This window comes from Cydia pomonella, chromosome 17 (assembly GCF_033807575.1).
Source record: "Cydia pomonella isolate Wapato2018A chromosome 17, ilCydPomo1, whole genome shotgun sequence".
Classification (NCBI taxonomy): Eukaryota; Metazoa; Arthropoda; class Insecta; order Lepidoptera; family Tortricidae; genus Cydia; species Cydia pomonella.
Window position 1 is genome coordinate 12,023,992 of NC_084719.1, and position 17,289 is coordinate 12,041,280.

General features: G+C 36.1%; 3 protein-coding genes and 1 long non-coding RNA gene across 7 annotated transcripts in view; 2 read left to right on the forward strand and 2 right to left on the reverse strand.

Annotated features, from left to right (window-relative positions):
- Window positions 1-380: 380 nt before the first annotated feature.
- On the reverse strand, window positions 381-5,402 carry LOC133527153 (uncharacterized). 3 transcript variants are annotated; one of them, XR_009800829.1, is made up of 3 exons: window positions 3,807-3,821; window positions 3,507-3,705; window positions 381-655 (listed from the first exon to the last, which is right to left on the reverse strand). It is a non-coding gene; the product is annotated as an uncharacterized LOC133527153 (long non-coding RNA). The 3 variants fall into 3 exon arrangements; XR_009800830.1 differs by having other exon boundaries at window positions 3,507-3,723; XR_009800828.1 differs by having other exon boundaries at window positions 3,507-5,402.
- A 2,626-nt stretch (window positions 5,403-8,028) lies between these two features.
- Window positions 8,029-10,027, forward strand: LOC133527152 (uncharacterized protein CG13380). 2 transcript variants are annotated; one of them, XM_061864047.1, is made up of 3 exons: window positions 8,029-8,077; window positions 8,885-9,113; window positions 9,471-10,027. In XM_061864047.1, the coding sequence occupies exons 2-3, from the start codon at window positions 8,895-8,897 to the stop codon at window positions 9,546-9,548; spliced, it is 297 nt and encodes a 98-aa protein (XP_061720031.1). In that variant the 5' UTR covers window positions 8,029-8,077; window positions 8,885-8,894; the 3' UTR covers window positions 9,549-10,027. The 2 variants fall into 2 exon arrangements, with proteins under 2 accessions (XP_061720031.1, XP_061720030.1); XM_061864046.1 differs by lacking the exon at window positions 8,029-8,077 and adding an exon at window positions 8,094-8,812.
- A 607-nt stretch (window positions 10,028-10,634) lies between these two features.
- On the reverse strand, window positions 10,635-12,640 carry LOC133527151 (large ribosomal subunit protein uL23m). Its single transcript, XM_061864045.1, has 3 exons — window positions 12,417-12,640; window positions 12,045-12,324; window positions 10,635-10,864 (listed from the first exon to the last, which is right to left on the reverse strand). Exons 1-3 carry the CDS (start codon window positions 12,428-12,430, stop codon window positions 10,706-10,708), a joined length of 453 nt encoding a protein of 150 aa, XP_061720029.1. The 5' UTR covers window positions 12,431-12,640; the 3' UTR covers window positions 10,635-10,705.
- Window positions 12,641-12,793: 153 nt separating this feature from the next.
- LOC133527141 (tyrosine-protein phosphatase non-receptor type 9-like) overlaps window positions 12,794-17,289 on the forward strand; it is a 107,306-nt gene continuing 102,810 nt past the window's right edge. The window contains exon 1 of the mRNA XM_061864030.1: window positions 12,794-13,098. Within this exon, the coding sequence (XP_061720014.1) occupies window positions 13,066-13,098 (33 nt within the window). The 5' untranslated portion in view covers window positions 12,794-13,065. The remainder of the gene's footprint in view (window positions 13,099-17,289) is intronic.

The following is a 17,289-nucleotide window of genomic DNA, read 5'->3' on the forward strand; positions in this document are numbered from 1 at the left end:
CAAATTGCGGGATCTTTCTCTTTTACTCTCACTAGGACCAAATTAGAGTGACAAAGAAAAATGCCCGCAATTGACGAACTTTGGTTTTCCCGGTTGACCTGCAGATGTAGTGAGTGAATAATCCTTTCCCATCGTATTTTATCGGGATCGTTCGTATTTGCCATGCTACTTCAGTCAACCTCAGTACATTTTGTACTAAAACTGATTGAAATAGCCTTACACGCTCGTACGTTTCCGTAAAAAAACGATGGGAAAGGATTATTTACTACATCTGTAACAAAGGTTTATTACGGTATATTTGGCAACTTTGGCCGTCACTGTGTATTTGATGCTGACTGTACATTACCAGTGGCACCAAAGTTAAAATTAAAAACACAATATAATTTGCTCAATCTTAGTTTAATAAAAGTTAATTAGGAATCCAAACATGCATGGTCGTCGGGTCGTTAAATCAAATAAATTTATAGTTTCAAGTTCAACAAAACTATCCTTTTCTTGTGGGTATGGCACCGCCGCCTTTCGCCTCTCGTCTGTTACGCGTGGAGCCCAATATGCCAGCGATGTTTTGGTACATAAAAGAGGGTTCTAACATACCCGGCATACCACTTGGCATCTCTGGTGGTGGTGGCGGTGGTGGCGGCATTTGTCGGGCGACCTGTTTAAATATGTTATATTAGATCTTGTACGTGTATGTTTATATAGGCACAGAATGGTATTAATAATGAATTAAAACAACTATGGAACAAAACTTTCGCGTTTTGAACACATATTATTAAAATAAAACATATCATATAATATAATACATACATACACACATTACAATTATCCGCGACCACGACCAGTGAAACCTGCGTCGAAACGTCGGAAATAAAGGTAACTAAATCAATTCGCGATAGAGCCGATTTTAAATACACATGTTTAAACTACGAGGAACTCACTGGATGGAAGATAGAGTTAGACCAAGCTAAGTTGGCAGCGAATTTGATATCCCCAGACTGTGCAAGGGTTATCTAAAGGTCTTAATTTCATAGAAGTTTGACGTTTAAAATAACAATTGCATATACAGTCGGAACTATCAAAATCGCTGCCAATTTAGCTTGGTCTAACTCCAGCATTGATATACTCGTAGTCAACAACCGTGGGCAAAATCACAGCAAAATAGGGCAAACTTGGATTCATAAACGGACTACAAGCCCTAATTAGTTATAAATAAATATAATATAAATAAATAAATATTATAGGACATCATTACACAAATTGACTAAGTCCCACAGTAAGCTCAATAAGGCTTGTGTTGAGGGTACTTAGACAACGATATATATAATATATAAATATTTATAAATACTTAAATCATAGAAAACACCCATGACTCAGGAACAAATATCCATGCTCATCACACGAATAAATGCCCTTACCAGGATTTGAACCCGGGACCATCGGCTTCATAGGCAGGGTCACTACCCACTAGGCCAGACCGGTCGTCAATGTCAATTTATGTTTTATTCCTTCTTATAAATACATAAATCAAAATAACAAATTAAGACACACGATTAGCTAATTGAGGCTTGTAGCGCGTTTATGAATAAGGATGGAATAAGGGGTGTAATTAATTGTAAAGGAGATAGTGAGTGATTATAGGGACCTTGCGCGTTAGAGGGTCTGGCATCTTGTGGTTCAGGCCACATAAACATGTGCATTGACACTTTACGCCAAAGCACGTGCTGCCATCTATCGTTCTAGTACGTTTTCTTGTGCATGGTAGGGTCTGTCATCTTGTGGGGTGGGGTACATGGGTACGAGGGTTCCGTACAAACTTTGAATTATCTCGTGTAACTATAAACTCTATAAAGGCGAAAGACTTGATCAGAAGTACCTATACTAAGTACAATAGGGTTATTTCCATCTACAAATCTTAGGGCAGAATTGTATCCCAATAAATTCTTAATAAGATATGTTAAATAAGAACATGTTAAACTACTTTTAGGGGACCTGTTATGACCATATTTTTGTAAATATTGAATTTAAAATATCTTTTGGCACACGTCACGTGACCAAACTCGAAACGTTATTGAAGATTCTGGTGACGTCACAACTCTCGGATTGACACTGTTGACAGTTAGGCGATAAACAACAAATGACAAATGTCAGTTGACAGTTCGTATCTTCTACGTGTGTATGTAGTTATGTGTCAAACCGTAAACTGTGACGTCACACAATTTCCAAAGAGCGTTTTGGGCGCGAAAGCATCTGTCAAAATATATTTTGTTAATTTAACATATTTAAAACCGTTTTTAGTATAAAAGTTGAATTTTAGGGCAACTTTTAGTTAATATAGAACGTAATACAAGCGTTTCAAAAAATTGGAAACAACCCTATTGTGTACAGCGCCATCTATCGGCAAATTGTCTAAATAATTGCAATGTAATTAATGCACGTATGTTGGTTTTCGAGGATGATTCATGTGAACCGATTTCAAAAATTGATCTTTTATTTGAATAGGCTGTGACAGACGGACAGACAGACAGACGCACGAGTGATCCTTTAAGGGTTCAGTTTTTTCCTTTTGAGGTACGGAACCCTAAAAATGGTATCTTTAATGTAATCTCATTGAAATTTCAGGTGTAATAAACACATGTAAAGATGGTTAAATTACAAACTGAATTGAGAAATGTTTTTGGTAGGTAATTAAAAACAAAGTTACCAAGATAGAGTCAGACCAAGATAAGTTGTACAGCGATTTTGACAGCCCAGACAGTGCAAGGGTTATTTAAAACGTCAAACTTCAATGAAATTAATTATGAACGTTTACAGTACATATGATGCTACTTTACCGCACTAGTGCGAAAATTAGCATATTACGTTACTGTGTCGAACATTTAAAGGGCCATATGTACTGTAAAACGTTGTACGATACATGTGCGAATAGGTAATTCGCAACTCGTGTCGATTTAAAACACTCCCTTCGGTCGTGTTTTAATTTATCGCCACTCGTTTCTAATTTCCTATTTTTCGCACTTGTATCGTAATGTACTATTACAGTACATATGGTGCTACTTTACCGCACTAGTGCGATAATTAGCACATTACGACGTAACTATGTCGAAAATTGAAAGGGTCATATATACTGTAAAACGTACGATACATGTGCGAATAGGTAATTCGTAACTAGTGCATCTATAAATTTTACAGGAAAAATATAATCAGACTTCTAGAGTCAGCTCAAACTAAGTTGGCAACGAGTTTGATAGCCCAGCCTATGCAAGTGTTAAGTAGTTTTTACAAAAGCGACTGCCATCTGATCTGACCTTCCAACCTAAAGAGTAAACTATAGGCCTTATTGGTTCGGTTTCCTCACGATGATTTCCTTCACCAAAAAGTGACTGGCAATTTCAACAATGTGCTGATATTTGGTGAAATGGATAAATATTCTTTTTCGGGCCCGAAATCGAGTCTGATATCAGGCCTGATAAAGTTTGGATGTAATCGGCACTTTATACGATACTCACTCGCTTCAAAGGCATCTCAGCTTCAGCAAAAGACGAGGGCGCAGCACTGACGAGTGCTGGCTCCATCACTAGGCAGAGGCACAGGGCAAAGACAGCCAAACAAAACGAGTGTTTCATCTTTACTGGTCACTGCTTCATTGCGTCCAGTCCACCTGGCTCCTTCTTTATACGGCCCATTGCATGATCCCGCAGCGGAAACCTTTGACAAACAATACAACTACTTCCTGTGATGAACGCGCGAGATTTACGAGATAAAAATGAAATAATAGTGCTGATTATAATTAATTACGTGTCACTTACATGTTAGGGGCACCACACAGATTTATATGGAGCAGCTTTATACTAGATTTATTTACAATCATCATCTTCCTCTCGTTGCCCCGGCCTTTTGCCACGGCTCATGAGAGCCTTATAGGATCCGCTTGACAACTAATCCTAAGAATAAAATAGAAGTAGGCAGTTAGGCACTAGTTTTTTCAAAAATGATAACATCTTTATGTATTGATAGGACAGGATTATTCAACAACCCAGTCAACAGAGTCAAACGTGATCGTCTCTTCTCGTGTCGATGGTTTTGTATTTATCGTCGTATATATTATATATCGTTTTATATTAAGCTGTCTGTTGTGTCCCGTAGATCTTGCTCGGAACATGTGTGCGGGTTTGCTGGGCAGGACAGCATGTGTGTCAACGTTTGGTGAGCCGTGCTTCATGCGCATGCCATTGAGTATCTGGGGGCCTACCGCGAAACCGAAATTCACAAATTGCGGGGATCTTTTTCTTTTACTCTCACTAAGACGTAATTAGAGTGACAGAGAAAAATGCCCGCAATTGACGAATTTCGATTTTCGCGATAGGCCCCCTGAGCTGCGTAGGCCGCCCCACCTTACGAAATTGTCTTTGCTGCGGCCAACTTGGGAACGCAGTCTGTTTAAGGCTTTCCATAAATGGTAGTAATGGTACGGAACCCTTCATGGGCGAGTCCGACTGGCACTTGGCCGCTTTTAGTTTTATTTATTAGATACGTTAGTTTATTTTTATGAATGCACGTTTATTACGTTTATTGCAATAAATAATGAATTAGGTATGTACTATGATAAATACATAATTTTTCATTGGCTTTTCTGGATAGGTTTATTCTTAGTTGTCTCCACTACAAGTTACTGTAACTAGTGGGAATTATTTTGTTCCAATTGTTCCCAGTGGTAACAGTTCGGACTTTTTGTCTCACTTGTCCCCGTTGATGGCGGTGAATGGATGGTGACAAATGAAAATATGATTAAGTAATTTTCGCAAAATTTTAGATGATGTATATAAATACTTTGAATAATGTGTGTTTTTTTTGTCAATTAGGTTTAAGTTCCCACGTTGTATTAGTAGGTATCTAAAATCGAAATTACGATAAGGTCAGGTGGGGTAAGAGAAACATACTTTACTTGTTGTTAAATATAAAACGATTTTACTCAGCTTTAAAGCATATTTTCGTTTTTTTTATTAAGTGGTAAAATATTTTTTTCGCATTACAAATCCAATTGGGACAGTAAGCTACGCAATCTTTAAATTAATGCCCCTATTTATTATAAGTTCTAAATTATTTCTTAAACAAATTTATAATTTATTATGGTTTCACAGGCAATGAAAATGTTTGTGACATCTGATACAGGGAAAGAGGGACATATGTTTCTCTTGACCCAATATTACTAGACTCACTTCCCCCACTTGACATATCTTAGGTTATATTTTTTCCACTATCAATAAAACTACAAATGAACGGTATTTCAAATAAATAACGCCATGGAAACGGAACATTAAGTATAACCTTGCACTTACCTTGAACATCAGCTCCTAAACACTTTTATTTATTAGTTTTACAGAAGCAGGAATATCCTTCCGACAACTCGGTGTTGGACGGGAAGCTGACTGATTTTTTTGGTATACCCTCGTTTCTCACATATGCGATCTACCCCTCATATTTTTTTCAAAAAATGTTGCCAGCCTATAAGCACTATTTACCGACTGAGTAACATCACGTTACAATGTTTAGTTTTTGATTTCTAACATATAGGTTCACTTTTCCCGTAGACCCAGTTACCCCACCTGACCTTAAATCTTGAATTAGCATTCCGCATTAATAATGCCAAGTAAAAAAAAAACATTGTGCAATGCCCCTCATAATTCTCATAAACACTTAAAGCTAGTTTAAACAACGAGTCTGTTAACAGTTCAGAGATGCTTATCGTTTCAACATGAAAATGCTGACCTATTAGTGACACGCAATGCATGGCACTTGGTAGCACAGTACCTGAGACCAAGTTATACTAAAACTTTTTATTTCTTAATGTACCTAATTATAACAAATCAAGTCTACATAAACTTGCGTTAGTTTTCGTACCGCATTGATGTTAAGAGCCCATCAACGTGCTCACTAGCGCCACTGGAAAATAATTGTGATTGTTTAAATTTGACGATAGATATTTAAAAAAAAAAGGGGGACGCTACGTACTGTATTTTGTATTTAAGTACCTTTTGAATACATCAAACTAGTTTCTATGTTGCTGGATTCATCGATCTATGAACTTAAAACAAAAACGGCCATTTTAACTTTGGATGCCTAGATTGACGAATCCAGAACGTAAAAGCGGCCAAGTGCGAGTCGGACTCGCGCATGAAGGGTTCCGTACAATTTAAGACGTATTAAAAAAAAATCTTCTTACTAGATCTTGTTCAACATTTTACCACTTTGGACACACATTTTACCACTTTGGAAGTGTCTCTCGCGCAAACTATTCAGTTTAGAAAAAAATTATATTAGGAACCTAACTATCATTTTTGAAGACCTATCCATAGATACCTTACACGTATATGTTTGATGAAAAAAATTTTTTAAAATTTTATGACGTATTAAAAAAAAAACTACTCACTAGATCTCGTTCAAAACAATTTTCGGTGGAAGTTTGCATGGTAATGTATATCATATATTTTTTTTAGATTTTTCATTCTGTTATTTTAGAAGTTACAGGGGGGGGGGACACACTTTTTTTCACTTTGGAAGGTTCTCTCGCGCAAACTATTCAGTTTAGAAAAAAATGATATTAGAAACATTAATATCATTTTTGAAGACCTATCCATAGATACCCCACACGTATGGGTATGATGAAAAAAAAAATTTTTTTTTAATTTCATGACGTATTAAAAAAAAACTACGTACTAGATCTCGTTCAAACCAATTTTCGGTGGAAGTTTACATGGCAATGTATATCATATATTTTTTTTAGATTTTTCATTCTGTTATTTTAGAAGTTACGGGGGGGGGGGGGGGGACACATTTTACCACTTTGGAAGTGTCTCTCGCGCAAACTATTCATTTTAGAAAAAAATGATATTAGAAACCTCAATATCATTTTTGAAGACCTATCCATAGATACCCCACACGTATGGGTTTGATGAAAAAAGATTTTTTGAGTTTCAGTTCTAAGTATGGGGAACCCCCAAAATTTATTGTTTTTTTTCTATTTTTGTGTAAACATCCTAATGCGGTTCATAGACTACATCTACTTACCAAGTTTGAACAGTACAGCTCTTATAGTTTCGGAAAAAAGTGGCTGTGACAGAATCGGACAGACAGACGGACATGACGAATCTATAAGCGTTCCGTTTTTTGCCATTTGGCTACGGAACCCTAAAAAGTAAAATATAAAATACAGTACATAGCGGCCCCCTTTTAAAAATATCTATCGCTAAATTTAAATAATCACAATTATTTAGCAGTGGCGCTAGTGAGCACGTTGATGGGCTCTTAAATATTTTAGCAAACAACAACAAAAAAAATACCTATTAATATTATCAATTTATTTTCCATTTGAGGCTGACTAATAATAAATACTCCTACCCTATTACCTATATAAGGGATAAATAAGGTTTTTGTTTCTCGTAATTCCAAGAGTTCAAACGTTCAAAGATGCCTAATGCATAAAATGTTGCCTGAAAATAACTTGTTAATTTAACATTCGGCCAAGATCATGTCGGGCCATGTTCAAAATAGACTTTTTCCAGAAACTCAAAAATGGCTAAACCGATCTGGTTTGCTATAGTTTTCGTTGAAAGTCTTCACTAAGCTTTACTTTCACGATTTTTTTCATATTTTTTGGACACCTGGTTCTGAATTTAGATGGGGGGGATAAAATTTTTGATTCTTTTAGAACAATTATTTCCGAAAATATTAAGTTTATCAAAAAAATATTTTCAAAGACCCGTATTCGTTTTGAAAGACCTACCCTGAGGACATCCCGTATTATAGAGTTGAAGCGAAAACAAAAATTCATCCCTAATTTTCGTTAGGGGAGCCATCCTAAAAAAACAACTGTCTAGATTTTTATTTTACGACTTTATCGGCGTGATTTGTATATTCGTGCCAAATTTCAGCTTTCTAGCACTAACGATCACAGAGCAAAGCCGTGGACGGACAGACAGACAAACAGACAGGCGAAACTATAAGGGTTCTTAGTCGACCGGTTTGGCCTAGTGGGTAGTGATCCTGCCTACGAAGCTGATGGTCCCGGGTTCAAATTCTGGTAAGGGCATGTATTCGTGTGATATTTGTTCCTGGGTCATGGGTGTTTTCTATGTATTTAAGTATTTATAAATATTTATATATTATATATATCATTGTCGAAGTACCATCAATACAAGCCTTATTGAGCTTACTGTGGGACTTAGTCAATTTGTGTAATAATGTCCTATCATATTTATTTATTATTATTTATTTAGTTGACTGCGGAACCCTAAAAAGGCGTGAAATTTTATTTATATGATCAATCGATCCTTCCCACCTACTTTTTTCAAATTTGCAGCTTTATCTAATGGCTAAACTGCTGGTACTGGCAAACATGCAAATAGATCGCCTATGGGCATCGTAGCCTATGAATGCTTACGTGTCCAGCAGTGTCATAAGGGCGTCATCTTAGATTTTGGTGACAATGCAAAGTTAAATGTAAATATTTTTTCGTTTTTCCCACGTTGGCCAGAGTTGCTCATGGTTGATTTTTTTTTTCATTGTGTCTGACATCTGAATGTACAATTTATACAATGCAAAGTTGATTAATAGAATTTGCTGTCGAAAATCGTATGAAATTACCGGGACGTTTATAGAGCCCTTAAGACATTTGGCATCTTGCAAGCGAAAATAAAAAACGTCTTAATTTTTTTTTTTCATTGTGATCTTCGTTATGTCTACCCGCTAAACTTTCGAGTGTGTCAGCAATTTAGCTTTTACCAAACTTTTGAGCTTATTTCAGGACCAAAGAAATGTAAGTGATATTAAAAATAAAAGTCTTATAATAACTTGTTTCGGGGCTTCTTTACAAAAACTATGTTCGTAGGAAACCAGCAATGGAAACTATCACTGCTAAGAAAGCTACTCCAGTAGCAGCGGCGGCTGCTGGTAAAGTTTACAAGGTTGGAAGCCGCGTCGGGCGTGGCGTGCCCGACATCGCTGACGCGTATATGAAGAGGTGTTCCTGCGAGAGAGATAAGACCATCGTGTTTTGCAGAGCATGTGGCTATTACTGCAACGGTCGCATTCGGCTGAAGTGCGAACAGCATCCAAGAGTAAGTACTTTTATATGAGAATTTATTGCTGTAGACTAGTTTTCGAGTCACCATGACAATTTATTTTAAGTCATAGTGAGTGATTTTAAGTGAAGTTACTTCAGGTGACTATATATTAATGAACATAGTAAATCAATTTGAATCTTATTGTCTCGACAATGAGGTTCTATATGTATGGATTGGTTTAATTAACCCTTTAAAGGTCAACAGTCTCTAAGAGCAATCTATAACATCATCTTTTTTTCTTTTTTTGTACAGAATTACAATTAAGTCAATAGACTGGCAAGGAAGCTAGAACTGAGGATTTTTTTCAGTCTTACCAGTTTTAAAGTTCATTGATTAGATTTTTTTTTTCAGGTAACCTTCTTGTTAGACATTTCCGAGTGCCCACGATGCCACTGCTCAGCGTTCCTGGATGAATATATTAAAGCTTAGAGGCCAGATTTTGAAGTATTAAAGCTACTGACACTTACTACTATGTTAACATTTGTAAGATTTTATTATTCTCTTATAAAATAGGTATATAAGGTTGCTGTTGAATAAGAAACTGGTGAGATTTATAATCTAGAAATAGGTTTTACCACTTTCTTTGACTAAATGTTGAAATAGTTAGAGGTGATTTTTAAACACTTAATTTGATTTCTAAGTGGTTAAAAACAAGTATACTTCTGTTAAAATTTGTATGTTTAAGTTTTTGTTTTGTTTTTAATTCACACCAGAGGAAAGGCTGCTTTTAAGTTATAATATGTAATCTGACTATTATTACACAGATTACATTTTGAGTTGATAATGTATGAAACCAATAGTTTTTATAGTAAAAACAGTTTTGAGTTTCAAAATACATTCATATATTTGTAATCTTTGTAGTACAACTAAACAAACCATTATTTTTTAAATATGAAAAGTTAGGTAAATGGTTTTTTTTTTTATTTAACCTTGACTGCTATACCTTCTGAAATACCTAAAAACAAGTTTGAAAATAGGCATGTGGATGATAAATAAATTTAAATACCGTAAAAAAAAACCCATGACTTCGCCTGGGTTTTGGCCCTTTTTTTAACATTCCTCACAGATAAACTAATTATCGTGTAAGATAACTTAATAAGGTCTGAATTTCGCTGTAGAATGGCTACAATTGGACTCCAAAGGTAATAGTTGAAGTATAGGAAAAATGCCTTGTCTTCGCCTACATACTGCCGGAGCGTCAATTATAGACAAAACATAAAGTTGCCTTCTTCCTTCCTTTATCTCACATTATGTGGGGTCAGTACAACATGTTTTTCGCATGCCTTAAAAACTAGGCGGGAATTTCAACTTTTATGAAAGACACGGCGTTTTACGGTATGAATTGAAAGCTACATTCCATAGATAAATTATAAAAATTTAAGTTATTACTACAAACAACTAATGATATTCAGAATAAGAAAAACTAAATTGAAGCAAATATTTTACTGAAATGCTTGACTATGACCATGACCCATTTCATAAAGTTTACTTTTCCTGTTGAATGAAAAACTAAGCTTACTACATTTCTACATTTATTTACATATCTTATTCCAGTAAAAAACTAATATTTATCTATGTTGTATATTTTATATAGAGAACCAACTTGGAACATCAGATCTGTCCTTGTTCCGTTCCAAATACCCTTTGAAGGTTTTCTTGGCTTCATCCAAGGATTTGGCATCCTCATCCTCAGCTTCCTTCTGGTCCACAAATAACTTGGGGTACTCAAACTTCATATCTTTTGGCTGGAAAATATAACATGAGGAATGAGTATGGTTTATCCTTACCCCTTTGTGTGCCAAATTCCCAGACGTGAGCAAATAAAATGGCCATATCTGCCAGCCCCCATTTTGCCACATCTGGGGGTTGGGCAGGCAATAAAACACAAAATAATGAAGTTATAAACCTAAGTTTGTTGACAGTACTGGCCAAGTAGCTTTTCTAATGATCTCGCAGTTAGTTGTTATATGCTATAGCAAACCAGAACCAATTTTTGGTTTCCCAGCAAGAGGGAGTACCTAAACATTGTCTCGAGGACACCGGCAGACAGGCAGATATTCCTTACTGGCAGCAGTGGGAGTATGGCATAGACCAGACATGTGCAAAATGGTTTATATGTGGTAACATCTGAAAATATTGATATGAAAAATGTGCCAAAAATATGTATTCACTACCTTAATATATGGGCATTAAAGTCGTGTATACATATTTTAGGCACTTTTTTCGTATATTTTCAGATGTGACCGTACAGCATCAATATATGAAACAATGCACCAAAAGTAACTGTCATCCTTTTTTAACCTTTTCAACGCTTTTCCACACGTGTCAAGAAATGCTATGGACACCAAAAAGTTAACTGGTGAAGAGCGAATATGAAGCTTAACTGACAGTAGGAAAGTCGCTTTGACAACGTCCGCCATAGCCGTTTTAATGGTCATTGGCGTCGCGGGCACAACAGACGATGACTGTTTTAGTGGTCTTTGGTGTTGAAAAGGTTAATACTTTTCCAAATAGAGATATATCTCTACAGTTTACGATCAAAGGTATATGTAACAGTTTAATTGTTCTACATATAGAGACATATCTCCTTTTGTTAAGTTATTAGGTGGGTCCACATAGAGTGAGCATAAGTGTGAGGAAATTGCCATGCACATATGCTCACTCTGTGTGGACCCGCCTATTGAAGAATGGTAGATACTCTTGATGCATTAGGTTGATACATTACTTTTTCTGCTTTGGCATTATATATTTCCTTCTTTTTAGACTTTCTTCATTCTTGGCAACTTGTCAAATTTATTTAAATGAATATAAGGATTTTCGGAATTATTGAAATCCTCAAAATACACCTTCATAGCATAAAAAAAGTAAGATGTGTCAACATACTACTGTACCATTCACGAAAGCAGCACTCAATCTCGAACTTACCAGGGTAACATAGGCATATTTGATATCATCATCCTTTATAATGTAACCCTTTCCCACATCCCTTCTGAACTTCCCCATGGTAATCTTCGTTCTGACATCTGCAACTGGGACATTGTAAATCTTCTCCAGATAATTTTTAATGTCATGCTTTGTCATTTCCATAGAACATTGGAAATGAACTATGTTTGGTAGCTGTTTTAAATGAGGTTTAACAAGTTTCATCCAAAAATTTGGTAAAAATACTCTCAATTGGGGATTCCCTCTTTGGTATAGTGGATACCTGGAAAAAGGTAAAGAATTTATGAATGTGAAATAAGGGTACATGTAATGCACAAGATATTTTATTAGATAAAATACGAAAATAAATATTACCATCGGGTCGACATTTTTCTGGACTTAATCAGTTACTGTTAATAATGACTAGATTGAAAAATCGAACGGGCAGAAAAAAACACTTATAAAAGAACAAGTTTAGAAATAAACTGGGTTTTCGATAATTATTATTATTAAAGATGAGACTGAGAAGGTAGATTCAATCAATTATAACCTACAAAATTTTGACAAAAGCTGTCAAAACACATTGACTGACAGCCCAAAATCTTGTTTTTGGCGCTCAACGCTCATAGACGCTAGATGAATTGGCTTGCTTTGCACGTATCGTTTGCGATCTGACCAAAATGTTATTTAGGTCTCTTGACTCTTTTATTCATTAAGCAGAGCGGCTATATTAGAATGCAATAGATATATAGAGTAGAATGATATTTCGCAGAATTTAGAATTGTCCAGTCGTGAATGTTTGTTTTGTTCAACGAACGTGTGCTTAAACGACGTTTGCCGACGTTCTATGGTGTAGAACGTAGTGATTATATGCTCTTTGTGTGTAGTGTGTAGTCTGAAGTGAAGCTGCGAGTTGCAGTGCTCGAGGTGCTCTTCTGATCGTTTTCGCTTGCTACTACTGTCTTTTGAATGTGTGTCGGAGAGGACACCAACCAGCCATTGAGCTTGTTTGTCATAAAGAAAAATGGCGGTGGCTCTGTCACCCGATCAGGAGGTGGTAAGTAAATTAATATAATAAATGATTTTACGAAATGACTGTTTATTAGCTTAGGTGTAGATGTCTGAGTGTTGAGATCCTCTACTTATTTAATACAAACGGCACATACTTTAGACGGGAAATGAATTCTTACTCTCGTCATACCATTACCATGTCATCAATGTTTGTTTTGATTCAGTCGTGTCCGCTTATTTTCGCGTTTATTTCTTCCCCGTATGATAAAAAATTACTTTGACTCGTGTCGTAAACATATGCTATCCCAATTGAATATACAGTTTTTGGAATAACACGTACAGATATTCTTCTTTATAATAAGAAACTATCAACTTTTTTAAGTAGGACCTTAATAAAGTGGATGTGGGTTTTGTGGAGCTTACTAGCTACCTAGGATACTTACTACCAACTCCTTTGTTTTCTTTTTAAAAAGCCGGTACTGTATTATTTTTAGCTTTCATATATCATTTATTCAGTATAAATTTAATGTTCCAGAAACCTATTCCACTGTTGGAATTGTTTAAATTCTGTATGTGTTAGTGAAATTCTCTAGTTATGTGTTGGATTTCTTTGCAATGATTATAGAGTAAAGGAAAGTTGTTATTACAAGTGGAGTGTAGGTACTTTAATCTGATCTGCTTCTCCAAATTTCATGTGTTTAGAATGCAGATATGTGGCAGTGGTATTGTGGAGGTTAAAATTCGAATATCAGTAAGCAATTCAGCACAGATATAAATAAATAAATAAATAAATATTATAGGACATTATGACACAAATTGACTAAGTCCCGGTACGGTAAGCTCAATAAGGCTTGTGTTGAGGGTACTTAGACAACAATATATATAATATATAAATATTTATAAATACTTAAATACATAGAAAACACCCATGACTCAGGAACAAATATCCATGCTCATCACACGAATAAATGCCCTTACCAGGATTTGAACCCGGCTTCCACCATCAGCTTCGTAGGCAGGGTCACTACCCACTAAGCCAGACCGGTCGTCTATCAGTACGCTAGGAAAACTTGCTAGGTAGCCACTTTTATAGTTATAGGAGGAAAAAGCACTAGAAGCGTCGGATCTGAAAGGGTCAAAAGAGTATTGCCGTCATTCCGGGCAAAATGGCGCGTATTCACGCGGGAAATGAGAAGCTTCAGAGTTCGCTGATGATGTACAGTGTACACAGCCGCAGACCACTAGGGTTGTCGGGGAGCTGGTGGCTTTTTGTGGATTAATAACTCATTTTAATGCTACTGATATCTAGGTAGAGTTAAGTACCTAATTGTAACTCGATAACTTTGTATCTACATATTTGGGATGACTTATATGTACTAGGTACAATAAATCGGGGTTATTTTGATCCAACAGTATGGAACTTACATTTACAACATGTCTTTACTCTCTGAATATTGACCGAGATCCCGAGTAGAGTTCCTTCTCAGGAATGTTCTAATATGGTTAATTATTTGATTAGATAAAAATACAATACTTTAAAAGTTACATTAATTCAAATAATTCATCAATAAATAGGAGCATACTGTATTTAGTCGTTCACAATGACGATAACATTATAGTGACACTAGTGACATGACATACTCTTTCATTACCGTGTATCTACATACAGGCTGTTCCGAAGTATTAAATCGTAAATCATTAATTATAAGATATAACCTCAGAATATTTACATATTTATGTATTTTTGTTTGCCCATAATACTTATTTATTAATTTCAGTTGATAGTAGTTTCTCACTCTGATAACTGACTTCCTTATGTATCCATGTTAAGACTTTGCATCCTGTCATAAGAGATGTCACTCAAGAGCTACCTACATCCCCTTGACAACATGACCCTTGTTTTACTCAGAAATTCATTTTCGGTCACAGTTCTCCATGTTACACCATGTTCTTTTGATGCTGGTTGTACCATTAATGACAAAAAAATTATTGACTGTCATAAAGGACACTGCAGCAAGGTCTGGCAATCAGATGTGTTATGTCCGTCTGTACAGTTGTGTGCAATATAATAGCAGTACACTCTGATTTTTCTGGATGACTTGGGTTTAGAAGTAAAGCTTTGATTGGAAATAATAGGAAAGATTCTAAATTACAATTATAGCACACAATTCTATTTTTTTCGTTGGGTTTTACGTTTTTATAGGAATTTCCGCAACTTAGTAAAAACAGCCGATATTCATGATATTTTTTTTTTACTTCCAATATCATTTAAGTAAAGGTTACAGTTAATTTTGAAACAATATCAAGTAACGCAGAATAATTATATAAAAAGATACAATATTATTGATCTAAAGTTATAGTTTTCTGTGCAAGAAATTTCTACAAGTTTTCTGTTAAGAAGATACCTATTTTCGCACCAGACTATCGTCAGCTACAGAGACAACTGCCCCCCCCCCCCCCCCCCCTGTATATAAATTATTTACATGGGCGGGGTCACCTCTCCAGTTGACTACATCATTTTGTAAAAATGATATAGTTCCAAGTAAATTCACAGTAAAGTTGAATGTTAGTGTGTGAGAAGGCACGCCACCATTACCGGCACGCTTCCTTGGACACATGTGTCACATTTCGCCAAGTTCACTAATGTCCGTCACATCTCGCTTACGATGAAAACCTTCCACCTACTTTTTTAGTAGGGTAAAGTTGGGCGTTTGGTAACTCGCTAAATTCGAGATACCATGTGGAGGGCTATTTATTATAATATTTACTGATTGTGTCCCAAACAAATGCTAAATAAAGCACTGTCCCCCTCCCCCTTCTCTTAGTTACATCCGGCAACAACAAATCATTCCGAATTATCCCGCTGTATACTTAGGCTACGAGATCTGCGAAAAATGCGCCTCCGTTTTGGTTCCTGTGACTCCTTTGAGGCTTCGACTTTAGCTTTACCTCGTCATCTGGTTATCTCTTATGGAATTTAGTATTATTTCAGAGCTATGAGAGTCCCACTGATGGCACTGATGGGTAAAGGCCTCTCTTCCACTTAACTCAGTATTAAGGTATTTAATGAAGAAAAAATAATTACGAAATTGTGTGACTTTACCCTACATACGACACTGTAGGCGGTGTAGCGTAAACAACAATCCGCAAAAACCTGCCAGGTATTCCCTCGCAACACCTAATAGAATGCTGTTCAGCTGGCGTGTAACTGCGCTTTTTATCATGTAAGTTAATATGCTAGTTAGCAGCATTTAGCAAGTTATTGTTCGCTAATAATGAGTTTGCTTTCGTAGTTCGTCGGCAACTACCTATGAAATGAAAGGGATGATTTTATTCGTGTAATTCTTGATGTATTAGTTATATTACGCAAATTACGTTATTCCAATTTACTAAAATACAATACTACTACTTAATTTACTACTTAGCTTATTGGACCGATATTAGAATTTAAATAAGATATAATTTAAATTGAAATCGTCTTGCTCATGACCGCTAATCCCTCTCCCTAGGCATATTTGCTTCATTAGAAACTTGAGTAAATCTGCTAAATCTAATTTTTGAACAAAGTTAGATTATAAACAACTTATTTAGAATGAGCGAGTGAGTGGAGTGAATCGCCGATTACTTCAAATCCCATCAGATCGGTCGGGCAATTGAGGGCACTCTATCAGCGAGCGCGGCGTCCGGCCGCTCTCCGTCACTCAAACTTAACGGCTGATTTATTACGCCGATTTCCGATCCGGTGTTCCCACACTACCGCAAATTTAATACCAAATACCTGTTGGTATTTATAGACATTTCAGCGGAAGTGTCGTAAACATGGCTACCATGAAACGTGCGGACGTCAGTCCCCCGCCGCTATTTTAGGCGCCCGACGCGTGTAAACCAAGTGTAAACAATCATACTGAACGTAATGTCATCTTACCTGTCTACTGACGGTTTTGTCAATGAATCCTCCCACTACTATTACGTATGCTGTGTTGTTTTTACGCTGGCTTTATCCTATGCTGGGTTTTTGGTCATTGCGTCCTGCGTTTCTGTATTTGTCAGTTTCCTTCTCTACATGTTTGGTCGTTACGATTAGAATAACTTGAGATAAGACTACACTTCTGATATGCCGCCTGCCTTCTTTGATTGTTTCTTATAATACACTCGTGTAAAGAGTTTCGGATCCTGTCCTTATGTGTGTCTTCAGCTGTTAAATAGATGTAGACCGGTCAGTGAAATTCTGAAAATG

What these genes read in the sequence shown, in the direction of transcription:
- LOC133527151 (XM_061864045.1), bottom strand. An exon ending in AATATGCCTATGTTACCCTG is followed by an intron (nt 10,865 to 12,044) that starts GTAAGTTCGAGA and finishes TATATTTTCCAG; the next exon opens with CCAAAAGATATGAAGTTTGA.
- LOC133527152 (XM_061864046.1), top strand. An exon ending in AGTGCGAACAGCATCCAAGA is followed by an intron (nt 9,114 to 9,470) that starts GTAAGTACTTTT and finishes TTTTTTTTTCAG; the next exon opens with GTAACCTTCTTGTTAGACAT.